The following is a 13,138-nucleotide window of genomic DNA, read 5'->3' as shown; positions in this document are numbered from 1 at the left end:
AATGTGGCAGCTGGGGAACTTGAAAAATGGTGGGGTGCAACTTCCTACTATGAATCTGATTGAGCATGCGAGCAGCCTGTCTTCTGGTCAGGGCAGTCCTTCTCTAGAAACGCTTCACAAATAATGCTAAATGGTGCATGTTCAGCCCAGTTTGCACATATTTAAGCCAGGGGCATAACTTCAGTCTATCAGCACCTGCAGTGGGGCCTCCAACCCTTCAAAGCACCCCAAACCCTTCAGGTTGGCCCCATACAGACAAAGGTCAACGGTTGTCTGGGGGATATGAGAAACTCAAGGAAACCTCATCATATTCTTCAGGAGGCCTCATTATGTTGCATTACCCCACTAATTTAGGCTACAGATCTAAAGATTCTGAATGAAATATTACAGAAATTTGTTATGTGCCAGACATGTACTACCTTCTGCGGAGAGTTTCACCCTCCACTGGAACATTTTTAAAATATTGTGGCAAAAAGTGGACTTTTCAGTGCAGTTCCCTAAATTTGACTTTTAGAAATTGGGTGACTGGTTTGAGGTGGGTAGTGAACCCCTCCTCAGGCAGCAACCGCAATTTCTTTTAGGGTGAATTCACAAGCACATCACAAATTAAGCTGTGTTCAATCATCTGTTAGCCTGGCACAAGAGCAGTCAGTCTTAACTTAAAGGCAATGTGTAACGTATTTATGCAGCACTTCAAGCAGTAATAAAATGAAAACACAACACACGAAAAATCCCACACCACTTAGAAAAATAGACAAACATTTATAAATAATTTGACACCAAAATGACAAAAATCCAATCAGTAGTACCGGAGTATGCAATCAGTACTAGCAGTAATATGTACTCAGTAGTATGCAGTTTTAAGGATTTTAGTAGAAACAGTGCTTAGAAGCACAAAGCTCCAATTGTCTTTATCTGGTTGTTCTAGACTGGGACAAAGACACACGTTCAGGCCAACCACAATGGAGTGCAGGCCAGATACTGGGACCAAGTTAGGTCTGGTGAACAAAGTACCTGAAAAGCTGGTTGCGTTGAATTGTGAGATCCCGCATGAAGTATGTGTTTCATAGCAGGGGTCCTGGGAGCTACGACACTGCAATGCAGAGTCCTGCACCATCGTCAAGGATACCGCTGACGAGGGGCTTGTGATGTTAAGTGTTGCATTGACAATGCCCTGTGTACTGGCGGATCCAAAAAAGATTCTAGACTGCAATGGAGAGTTCTGCGCAGTCATCAAGAATATCCATAGATGCGGGGCTTGTGATATGAAGACTTGCACTGAGGATTTGTCACACAGCAACAGTTTTGAGGAAGCTACAATGCGAGGTCCTGCATCAGGGATGCATCACGCAGTGGCGGTTCCTAAACAGCTGTGAGGAGCTGCATTGCTCTGCATTCGTTCTACTCACTTGAGCACTGTTGGGCTGGCAGAGCACCTTCAGGTCCACTTCTAAGGGTCCAAGACGGTGGTGGCACCACTTGGTGGGTTAGACTCACAGCAGATCAAGTCCAGGTGCTGGGTTCAAGATGGTTGGAGCCTTTTCTGTCCCTGAGGCTCGAATCAAGAAGCCAGCCAACTAGCCCCGGAAATCACTCTGCGGTCCTGGGATCAGATACAGGTTCAGTACTTCTTACTCAGGCAGAAGGGCAACAGAGCAGCAGTTCTCCTTGCAGTGCAGCACAGCAGTCCTAAGTCTTCCACAGGCCCGAAGGTGTACTGAAGAGTTGGGTCTGAGGGTCCATTACCTAGTGCCCACTTTGAAGTAGGAGAAGGCTCTGGAGGTTTCCACCCCAGAGGTGTATGGAATTTCGTGCCTCCCTGCCCTGGCCCTAGCATGTCCAGGGTCACAAAAGACTAGTGTCAACATCTTTGTGAGTGTGCACAGGTAGACCCTTTGTGATGTGTAAATGTGGTAGATGACATCCCCTCCTCCACTTCAAGCCAGAGAGGGTCCGTCCTGCCAACATCTATGCTTCTGTGTCTCATTGTCTGACAGAAATACACAAAGACCAACTACCATCTACATCTAGTCATGTGACCCAGGATACAAGCTGTAGGCACCAAATGGTTGGGGCAGGAAAATGCTGCTTTTCGAAAAGTGGTACTTTCAGACTTACAGTCTAACTTTACCATTAAAGAGGGTTTTAAATTACAATTCTTTAGACACCAAACTAAACATTGATCCCAATTGAAAGGTATCACTTATTAAATGTGATAAGTTAGCCCAATGTTATCCTATGGGAGAGCTAGGCCTTGCAGTAGTGACAAATACATTTAAGAGTTTTTCACTATAAGGATTATGTAAAACTAAATAATACATGTTCCACTTTTTACTTACACTGCACCCTGCCATATAAGCTGTTTAGGGCCTACCCCAAGAGTGACTTATGTGTATGAAAAAGGAAAGATTAGGCCTGGAAAAAGATGTATTTTGCCAGAGCCAAATGACATTTTAAAACTGTACACACAGGCTGCAATGGCAGGCCTGAGGCATGTTTAAAAAGCTACTAAAGTGGGTGGCACAATGCTGTAGGCACACTATTAGTATTTTAGCATTTAATTTCTAGTCCCTAGGCCCATGTAGTACCACTTTACTAGGGTCCTTCAAATAAATAAAATGTGCCAATTGGGTGTAAGGCAATTTCAACATGTTTGAAAGAGACATGCACTTTAGCACTGGATAGCAGTGATAAAGTGTGCAGAGTACTTAGGCCAACAAAATTAAGTCCTGCAAAACATGGACAAGTAAGGCAAAAGGTTTGAGGGAAGACCACCCTAGGTCTAATACGTATAATATTGGCCAAATAGCCAGTTAAACAAGATGGCTAGTGGATATGGAATTTAAGTTTTTAAAAAATATACATACCATCTTTCTTCACTTCATTTTTCCATCTTATCTCTTGAGTGCAGATTCTCAGCCGTTTTTTCTGGCTCAATTTCTACTTGCAATGGACAGGATGGAAGCATCAAAGGTAATGTTAATAACACCATCACAGGCCAAAGAAACAAGAGCTAGTCAAACTCAACAGTCACTGCAACATAGATTTTGCAGAATCTGATACATTACACCAGTCGCACGTCCCAAAGCCTCAGATAGCTGTGGTGATTTCAGACGAAACTGTAGGAATATGGGCAATGAACTGACATCACACAAGTCGTGAAATAATAGCGTAATCAATAAGTGCTATCTGGTTGAGGGCAACTAAAATCATCAATATGCGTCCTCTACTCAGCAGAAACTATCCATCAAATACCAGTATTCAGAACTTCAGCTCACCTGTTCCTAAAAAAAATACATTTAATCATGAAATACAAAGTTTTCATTTGGCATACATAAACTCAACTACCTCCAGTAGAAGATTTTTTTTATGAAAAAACTTTTTTTTCCATATTAGATTTGAATAGTTTTAAATAAATATATCTTTGGTCTACAAACAGCAGTGTGACATTTACACCAAACAGCTTGCATATATTACTTTCACATAGGGGCATATTCTGCCTTTTTCTCCATTTACCGTCATTGTCATCTGTATATGCCAGGGATTGGCCGTCATATTGCATTTATCCAACATATTTACATCTGGGATAGCCAGAATTATTTAATGAATAATCACAATGACTTAAGGATGGAAAACATTGTCTTAAGGGCCACCACTGTGCTCCAAGTAGCTAGATTGACATCTGCAACACCCCCAGCTTGGCAATTATTGACCATTATTGTGCCAGCACTAGCCAGAATATTGGCAGACACTCCCTCGATATACCTGGAATGGGACAATAGTATGTCAAGAATGCATATTATAGGAAAATGTGGGCTTCTTTTTTGCCGTAGATAGTTAGAGGGTTAATATGAATAGGCCACTGTAATGCCAGTGACATCCAAGGTATTGCCAAACTTTCTCCTTACATGTCAAGCATGGTCTCTCGTATGTCATGGATAGCTAAACTGTTAGCCAGAGTGCCCCCAATACAAGGCTATTATGCCAGGATAGCAAGCTGATAAAATCAGCAATGCACTAGCCACCCTTCTTACAAACTGCACTGCAGGTATATACCAGTTATAAACATGCACTCAGACAATTAGGCAGACACACACAAAGCCTCATCATTCACACCTTTTCACACACACATGGGGAGCCATGCCTACACACACGTGGCTCTTAGATCCAATCTCCTCTCCCTCACCCCCTTCCTTCATTTACCTCCTGAGCAGCAGCGGCTCCTGGCTCAAGACCAGCTGCCTCCTTCCTTTGCATCATTTTTTAGTGCAGGCAGCTACTGAATAAAGTGGCAGGCAAAGGAAGCTGTGAGCCCTGGGGAGAACAATCACTTAGTGCTAGATCTTAGTAGTGTTCAGAAGTCTGAGAGTTGTAGGCTGCAGGTTTCTGCTTCCTGAACCCTGAGGAGATCAAACACTGACATGGAGTTGGCCAAGGCTACAACAATTACAGAGGACTTGGAGGCTAGGGATCATTGAGCAGATTGGGAAATCAGGAGACTGGTAGTGGTAAGAGGGAAGGAGTATGCACAGCGTTCAGATTCCTTCTTCTCCTCTCATTGGTTAAACATCTGAAGAGTCAGCAAGAGAGAGGAAGAGTCAAGGAACTGGAGACTGGGTTCAGCATGGAATCTGAGCTCGGGGCATGCTGATTGCTCACATGACTCATGGAAAAACACCAGATTTTGACACGGCCTGTCCTCTCTTTCACTCTTTCTTTCTCTCTCCTGTTTTCTCTCTCACTCTCTCTCTTTCTCTGGAAAGAGAGAACCAAGCACACATGCAGCATCTCTTTCTTCCTACCCCACACCCCCTCTACTCCCTCTGTCTCTCAGCGAAGGTGAAGTTGCTCACCATTACATGTCCTTAATGTGTCTGCAAACTGCTTCACTGCTCTGTACTTGGCAGACTCAGCAGTCGGAGAACAGCAGACAGGACTGTCAGTCTTTACCTCCTCCTTGATTGGGGGTGGGGTAGGGGCCCCACTCCCACTGTTCATATTAATACACTATCCCTTAATTTAATAAGATGAATTGTGTATGAGAAGTGGTAGGCCGGATTGAATATTTGTTTTTGGGAATTCTGCTTCTGGTAATTTCTACTGAACCTCTCAATGTGCCCCAAGACTCTTCCAGCCTCTACAATCATACTAAACTCTGACTAGTGTGAATCACTTGTTAAATGATGGGATTATAAATGCTTGCATCATAGTGGTTAAATCAGCTGACTTGAAGCCAACAAATCCATGGATCTCTCCCTCCTTCACTAAATTTTGCAGTACTTACAATTATTATGATTGTGGAGCATAGTGACAGTGTGGTTCTTGGAACTGAGCTAGATTCTAAGGGAAGGGTTCTTACTGAGGATCAAAGAGCATCAAACAGGACACAAAACATCCCTGCCTCTCATGGATACCGTTACGGATCATAAATATGTATGTAGTGCACGTTATTCAAAATCATCTCTTGACACTTAATTGGTCTATTGAAGTCAAAACAGAAGATAGATGAGCTCATTTATTGAAAAGCTAGCCTTTTAGGGACATCCTGTATTTGTTGTCAGTGGTTTCATACCTAATTTCTCACACCAAAGAATTCATGCATACTTGCTAACGCTACTACAGAATGCGACAACCTGAAAGCTTTCTTTTCACTGATGCTCTGTGGTGAGAAGAGCAGAGATCAAGGCACACAAATACTTTTATCATCCGGGCCACTCATTTCTGGTCACAAAACGTCTGCTATAACCTCTTTGGATCTCTCTGGTCAGTAGATGCCTGTTCATTCCTAAGCCACGATATCAGCTTTACGCTTTAGATGATGATTGTTTAAATACCTTGCTTCAAATCTCTAACAAACTTACTTGTGAGATGTGGACAGTTAAAGATAGAGACCAATCTAGAACCCACCCAAAGGCTTGCATCTCTTCCCAGGCTTATAATATGTCATTGCCTCAATACTTCAGAGCAGTGCATAATTTGTAGAAATAGAAAGGCCAGAGGTATTTCTCAGGAGGCCACTGTGGTTGGTACTACTCACTATTCCTGCCAGTGTCAAATACTGAGCATCATACAGTAAACGTGTTTTGTTCTGAACTGTTCCAGATTAATTGAAGCTTAAAGAATAGCCTGGACCCGCTGGTTGTAATATGTTTTTGAAGTACTTTATGCACTTTATTGATGAGCCCTGCTCAGATACTGACCAGCAGCGCTACCGTGTGGCAGTCTGTCCTAAATAACTGCCGGTGTTTAGGAGTATGTGCTGGTGCCAAGCTCAGGCAAAAATTAAGCGCTGCTTCCCAGCGACTCAATTTAGTATCTATACCATATCTTCTACCAGTTGAGTTGGTGCCATTAAGCCACACAATGGCAGAAGTGCACTTGATTAAACAAGCATCAAATCCTCCTGCTGGTGTCATAGTTCTGGTCAGCTGGTTTCTTTTTTTTTCGAGCAGTTTGACCGAAAGCTTGAGGAGTAACACATATGGTATTTTGGGTGTGAAAAAATGCAGGTCATCTTTTTATATTTTTCTTTGATAAAGTAAATATTACTATTCCTGCCACAAACGTTAAATTCATAAGAAGTCCTTTTGTTGCTAACATATGTGAAGTTTGCCTTTATAACTAACACGATAATGGTAATTTTTTAACAGGTGAAAAATGCTGCTGCCAATGTACTCAGGGAAACATGGTTAATATACAAAAATACGAAGCTGGTAAAAAAGATAGACCACGCAAAAGTAAGAAAACATCAGCGCAAGTTTTTGCAGGCCATTCATCAGTAAGTATCATTTAAAAAAATATATTCTCCGTTTCTGTCTTGCCAAATATTGTGTTGTTGACAATTGTACAGGCCCTTTTTATCTATCAATATGTTCTTGAAACAATGAATTCATATATCAGCAACTGTTTCTTTGAGTAGGTAATGAAGTAGTCTTAATTATCACACTGTAACATTGTATCACCATACTGTATAATTGTGATAGGATAGATTAATGTAGAGATCTAAGCATGAAAACATGTTTTTTCAAGTGACGTGGACATTCCCCTGGTTTACCTGGAAGTTTGTCAATTACAAGTCCATTGGCCATAATTTGTTTTGTTGTCCAGCGTCATCCTATTCATTACCAATCTTATACAGAATTTATTAATTCGACTGTAGCCTGGGACAGTTCATTATTTTCGGCTCAGTCAGCAATTAATAAGTGATGTTTTCTACCTGTGTTCATGTGCCATGTGAACTTTTACAAATACATTTAATTGTACTATTTTATGACATGTTCACTTGCCTTGAACGCTTAAGAAAGCGGGGAACATCCCTTTCACATCAATTATGGTACCCCTTTGGTACTACAGACTATTTCCCAGAAAGGGTCAACAATTAAAGTCCCAAATGTTAATGTAAAAGCACCACTGTTCTAACAGAACACAGGGGAAGCTTTTCCTTATGGAGGAGGAAGCCTCACACACTTATTAGTGTCATGTTTCATCATCGGCTACCTCTCCCCACGCTAGTAGGACAGTGTCACCAGAGTGGACTCAACCTCCTGACGGACTTGGACAGGAGGGAGGTCTTAGATAAAAGCTACTGGACAGAAAAGGGGGATCCAGATTCACTAAAAAGACCTTGTGGACAACCGGTGTATCACCTTTAATAGTGGTGTCCACATGTATATCTAAAAACAGGGTGTGACTGTACTGCAGAGAATAATGGCTCAGCCCGTCTCAATTCGCGATGATAATATTGGTGGCATAGTGACTGTGGTTGCTTATTCAGTAGAGTACTGAGACTGGAATATTCATGCAGCTGTGCAGGATAACTGTGATGAAGAAAGAGACTTGATTATTGTTGTCTCCAGGCTTAAACCCCAGCATTTGTATCAGGGAGAGAGAGTTGATGATTGTTAAGAATGGCTTTATTTGTCAAAGGATGTCAGTGAAGTATCCGGCCCAGCTCAAGGTGAAACACCAAAGAAATACCAGTTCTCGCAGGGCTTCCAGCAGGGTCTAAACCATGACTCAGACTGAGTTTTAGCAGGGCTAGATATGTGGCCTCCTTGGGCACACCTAGAGGGTGTTACAGTTGTATATCTCTCAGTGATGGACCCTAGTGGCTGCCTCCCCGACAATAGATGTTGAAGGATGGATTATTAGTAGGGACATGCATGCACCTGCCACTAGTAATAAGGCCTACCACCACCACAACATAAGGTCCAGTCAAGGTCTCAATACATTAGCCCCTGGCCCAACCTTTGGTAGCTGGCTGCAAGCAGGCAGGCTTAACCCAGGAGACAGGTATGTAAAGCATTCAAATACACGAATACAGTTAATAAGTAAGACACAACACATTCCGTCCATCATCTGTTCCATTTGCTTTTGTCGCCCTAAGGGGGAAAGGTATGCCCAGACATGGGTCCCGTGCTTACCGCACCACTGCAGTCAAGCTAGCCTGGCTGATGAAGAGTGATACCCTGAAACCGGTCCCAAGATGCTTCTTTCCAGTCCAGGGAGGACCTGGCTTTTGGCATTTAGGCTAGACTGTTCATATCGGGAACAGGGCCAAGACTGATTTGTATGTGGCTGGGTCCAAACTGGAGTGGCATGGTGGGCAAAAAAACAATGGCTTTAACTCAGATCTTTGTGACTGGGGGTGAATGTTTGCATTGTTCAGCATTCTGTCCATCATCTGTTCTTTTTGCTTGTAACTAATGTACACAGCACAGTACTCACAGAGGAGATACATAACATAGCTCATGTTAACAAGTCTACATTAGCGTTATTTTAAAAGAAATACCAGAAGGTGATGGATAGATGCTTGCAAAAGTCTCAGCCATTGGCAATCATTCGGGCCACATTCCAGCCCGTCATTTATGCATACTGTGCCACTCCAGACAGGGAGCTATCTCACGTTTGGTAATGCTCCAATAGGAGCCTTGCAGCCAATACAGTCAACCCACATGCCCTCTGAATTGAACACAAGCAACCACAGGCTTGTGTTATCTATGTTATGCCTCATCAGTGAGGTATTACATGGATCCCATGGCACAGCAAGCACAAAAGTCATCAGAGCATACTCTTCACACTCCAGGTGTATCATCAAAACCACAAGCAGTAATAGGTCGACTGACTGCCAATGATTCAGCTCGCAACCACTTGGATGGTATTTCAGTCCACTGAATTTTTTATTTGTGCTGCTACCTTCCAAATGGGGTCCTGATGTGCAGCATTTGCTCTATCATCCTGGCTGTCCTACAGCACAGAGGTCCTCTTTCTGAATCAGAACCTTTACACTTGTGATTAGCAAAATGCTTTTAAAAATTTGTTACTCTGGCCTGTTGTCATTTTTTTAAAATGTTTTAACTGTTTCCATGTATACATATTCAGCTCAGTTGGTCACAGTGTCAGCTGTTGCACCAGTTGACATTAACTGAAATGGTTGAACCCAATTTTCTACACTTCAACTTGCTAATTATGTTTTACACCATTTTATAACCTTGGTTCTGACTTCACATTCTTTAGTCTTTATAACTATATTACTGTTTCATTTGTATCTTTCCTGATAGTAAGTCTTGCACTCAGTTCAATGTATCAAAGGGTTACACTTGCATGTATTATTTGATTGGCTTCTACAACTTTTTTCTCTCATGGTGTGTTCTAGAAGCTTAGCCATAGCACACAAATATATTTCTTCCATAACCAGGTGAGTGACCTATGCATCGGGAAACATAGGAAGGTGCTTTTTTCTTGCATATGTGCAAATATTAGAGGGAGATTCTTGTTGAATTGAAATAAAAACTATCATTATTAAAGCACCGTACAGTCAGCCCACATGCCCACTGAATTGAACACAAGCAACCACAGGCTTGTGTTATCTATGTTAGGCCTCATCAGTGAGGTATTACATGGATCCCCTGGCACAGCAAGCACAAATGTCATCAGAGCATACTCTTCACACTCCAGGTGTATCATCAAAACCACAAGCAGTAATAGGTCGACTGACTGCCAATGATTCAGCTCGCAACCACTTGGATGGTATTTCAGTCCACTGAATTTGTTATTTGTGCTGCTACCCTCCAAATGGGGTCCTGATTTGCAGCAGTTGCTCTATCATCCTGGCTGCCCTACAGCACAGAGGTCCTCTTCCTGAATCAGAACCTTTACACTTGTGATTAGCAAAATGCTTTTGAAAATTCGTTACTCTGGCCTGTTGTCATTTTTTAAAATGTTTTCACTTTTTCCCATGTGCACGTATTGAGTTCAGTAGGCCACAGTGTTAGCTGTTGCACCAGTCGACATTAACTGAAATGGTTGAACCCAATTTTCTCCACTTCAACTTGCTAATTATGTTTTACACCATTTTATAACATTGGTTCTGACTTCACATTCTTTATAACTATATTACTGTTTCATTTGTATCGTTCCTGAAAGTAAGTCTTGCCCTCAGTTCAATATATGAAAGGGTTACACTTGCATGTATTATTTGATTGGCTTCTACAACCTTTTTCTCTCATAGTGTGTTCTAGAAGCTTAGACATAGCACACAAATATATTTCTTCCATAACCAGGTGAATGACCTATGCATCGGGAAACATAGGAAGGTGCTTTTTTCTTGTTTATGTGCAAATATTAGAGGGAGATTCTTGTCAAATTGAATTAAAAACTATCATTATTAAAGTACCGTTTAGGTGGTTTTAGTTTAAAAGATTGTAAAAATCGACCTGTTCTTTACTCCAGGAAACATGGTGATAACGATGCTATTCAAGATTACATTTTAACATTCAGATAACCTGCATCCACATGTGGCTTTGAAACATATTAACTATGATCAAGTTTTACGTGTCAGCATTTTAATGAAAACAAGCAACAAAACGTTCAGTAAAGGTTATGGGTTTAATGCTGATATGGCACTCAATGTGCCAATAGAAATAGCTAATGTTATAGAACTTTCGTATTGTTTTGTTAAATAACATAAGAGATGATTCCAAGTGTCTGCTCGGTGCCATTTCTAAGAAAAACAGTGATAAGACAACAAATATAACAGTCAATGGGACGAGAAACAGATATCCAACTTATCCTGTTTTTATGGGGCAGTCAATCACACTTGGGCAATTTTAGAAACTTATCGGCTCAGGATAAGTATGTTCGAAATGCTAAAAGTGTTGCGTGGGCTCTCATTATTCTAAATGAGACTACTGGATTTCTAGGCAGCAGGATCGATAACGGTGTGGGGGACTGAGTCTGACCCACGTGTAAAGAACTCTGTCACCCTAAATCCGTTTTTTGCTCCGGCTAACTAGCAGTGCCTCATTTCTCCCATGAGGAAGGAATGATTTGGCAGCCGAGCGCATGACATCTTTGGAACTTCTCAGGGAAGTCGTGGTCACTCAGATCCAAACCAACTCTCTTATTTCCAATATGATCTCATATACAAATGACAAAGACAGTATAAGTTTTATATAATGTTTTAATAAAACGACTGTATTTTAGATATTAAGGCGTGAGCCGCAATAACCAGAACGATACAACACAGTAGGATTGAAATAGTCACCAGGAGAGTAAAACATAAGAACAAAGCTATCATATTGTCTAACAGTTTCTACTCTCCCTCTGCTTGTTCTATTTAGAGCACAGCATGTTAAGCTTCTAGCTTGCCTGTCAGAATCACTGTGGAGACATCAGCCCTCATACCTGAGCAAAGACCTGTGATCTTGGTTCAGCATCTGCAACGAGGCAGTCAGCGTCTAGTTGTGGTTCCCTGGTCGGAATCTTCCTCTTGCGTGTATTGGGACAAGGAAGTGATTTTATAACTAGCATGTCATCGTGATCACAAAATGTCCCTACGCAGGAATGCCAAGTCTAAACTCCTACCACGTCTATCGGCAATGTACCAGACTGTATCCTTGACTGAAGCACAGAGTAAATATGTTATGGAGAACTCCAGTGCTGAAGTAGGCAAAACAGTGTGATATGAATAAAAAAACAACACCGTAGAACTGGCTATTTGAAAAATAACAGTACGAAGCCTAATAAAAGGCATGTAGAGCAAAGTGCACAGAGGCTCTAAGCTGTCAGCAAATGAATAAAATATATTCAGGGCAAAGTGCACAAAGGCCTAAAGCCTGAAGCTAAAGCGCAATGAATACGTAAAACTGACCACACTACAAAAGAAGGGACATTTCAGCAGAGTATGCAGAAGTATTTATAACAAAAGAGTGAATGTAGTAATTGAGGATGAGGACACAGAACAAGGACCTTGCCATAATCCTGATGTGGTTTTGAGTGTGGATGAGAGAAAGAGTGTGTCACAAAATACATTTTTCATCACTTAAAGTGTAAGAGGATAACAAATCTAAATCCGTTTTTGTGGACTTGTGAGCCTGGTTTACAATTTTGAGTAAAGAAAAGGTAGAGTGAAATTGGGATAACAAAAAAATTACATCAGACTGACAGGTCCCTGGGTGGTTATACTGGTCGCAAAATAAATTTGATAAGCTTCTGTCTGGATAAATTGGAGATTGTAGGTAGACATACCAGGGTTAAAGTCTATGTTTATGAAAAAGTACAATGTTTTCTAGTTAGCAAGAAATGGGGATTAATTTTGATCCTAGACCCAATCCTCCAGTTATTGTGAACCCCATTGATATAGATGAGGAGAACCAAAACAAAATTATTTGGAAATCAAACACATTTTAGCAAACTGAAGACAGAAATGTATATTGTTTTAGAAGATACACTGGGTGAATATAAAGGATTCAAACATATGATAATTCTTAAAGAATGTTCCAATAACATATAGAACCAAATTAAGCGTTTCTAACTGATCTAGTTAATAAGAACATAATTGAACCTGTAGAATCTTCCCCGTGGGTATCACTATTAGTAATATCATTCATGGCATCTGGAGAACTAAGACTAAGTATAGACCTTCTTATGCTCAATGAATAGATATGGGTAGACTCACATGTATTGGGTCAGGGTGAAACAAATATCTGATGCAGGGAAAGGTACAGCATCCCACAGTTGAGATTGAGGTTTTCAAGAGTGCTGTTAGAGTACAAGGTGGCACAATTTGGATTCTTAATAGAGTGTCTTTATTTAATGATTGAATTAAGAAACCATGACAAAATCAATATGTGAATCG

General features: G+C 41.2%; 1 protein-coding gene across 1 annotated transcript in view; it reads left to right on the top strand.

Moving 5' to 3' along the window:
• The window catches only part of KCNN2 (potassium calcium-activated channel subfamily N member 2), a 558,376-nt gene that overhangs the window by 466,163 nt on the left and 79,075 nt on the right, over window positions 1-13,138 (top strand). Inside the window, exon 6 of the mRNA XM_069226506.1 lies at window positions 6,651-6,778. Within this exon, the coding sequence (XP_069082607.1) occupies window positions 6,651-6,778 (128 nt within the window). The remainder of the gene's footprint in view (window positions 1-6,650; window positions 6,779-13,138) is intronic.

This window comes from Pleurodeles waltl, chromosome 1_1 (assembly GCF_031143425.1).
Source record: "Pleurodeles waltl isolate 20211129_DDA chromosome 1_1, aPleWal1.hap1.20221129, whole genome shotgun sequence".
NCBI lineage: Eukaryota > Metazoa > Chordata > Amphibia > Caudata > Salamandridae > Pleurodeles > Pleurodeles waltl.
The sequence above is the reverse complement of the archived record's forward strand: the minus strand, read 5'-3'. Positions and strand labels throughout refer to the sequence as shown.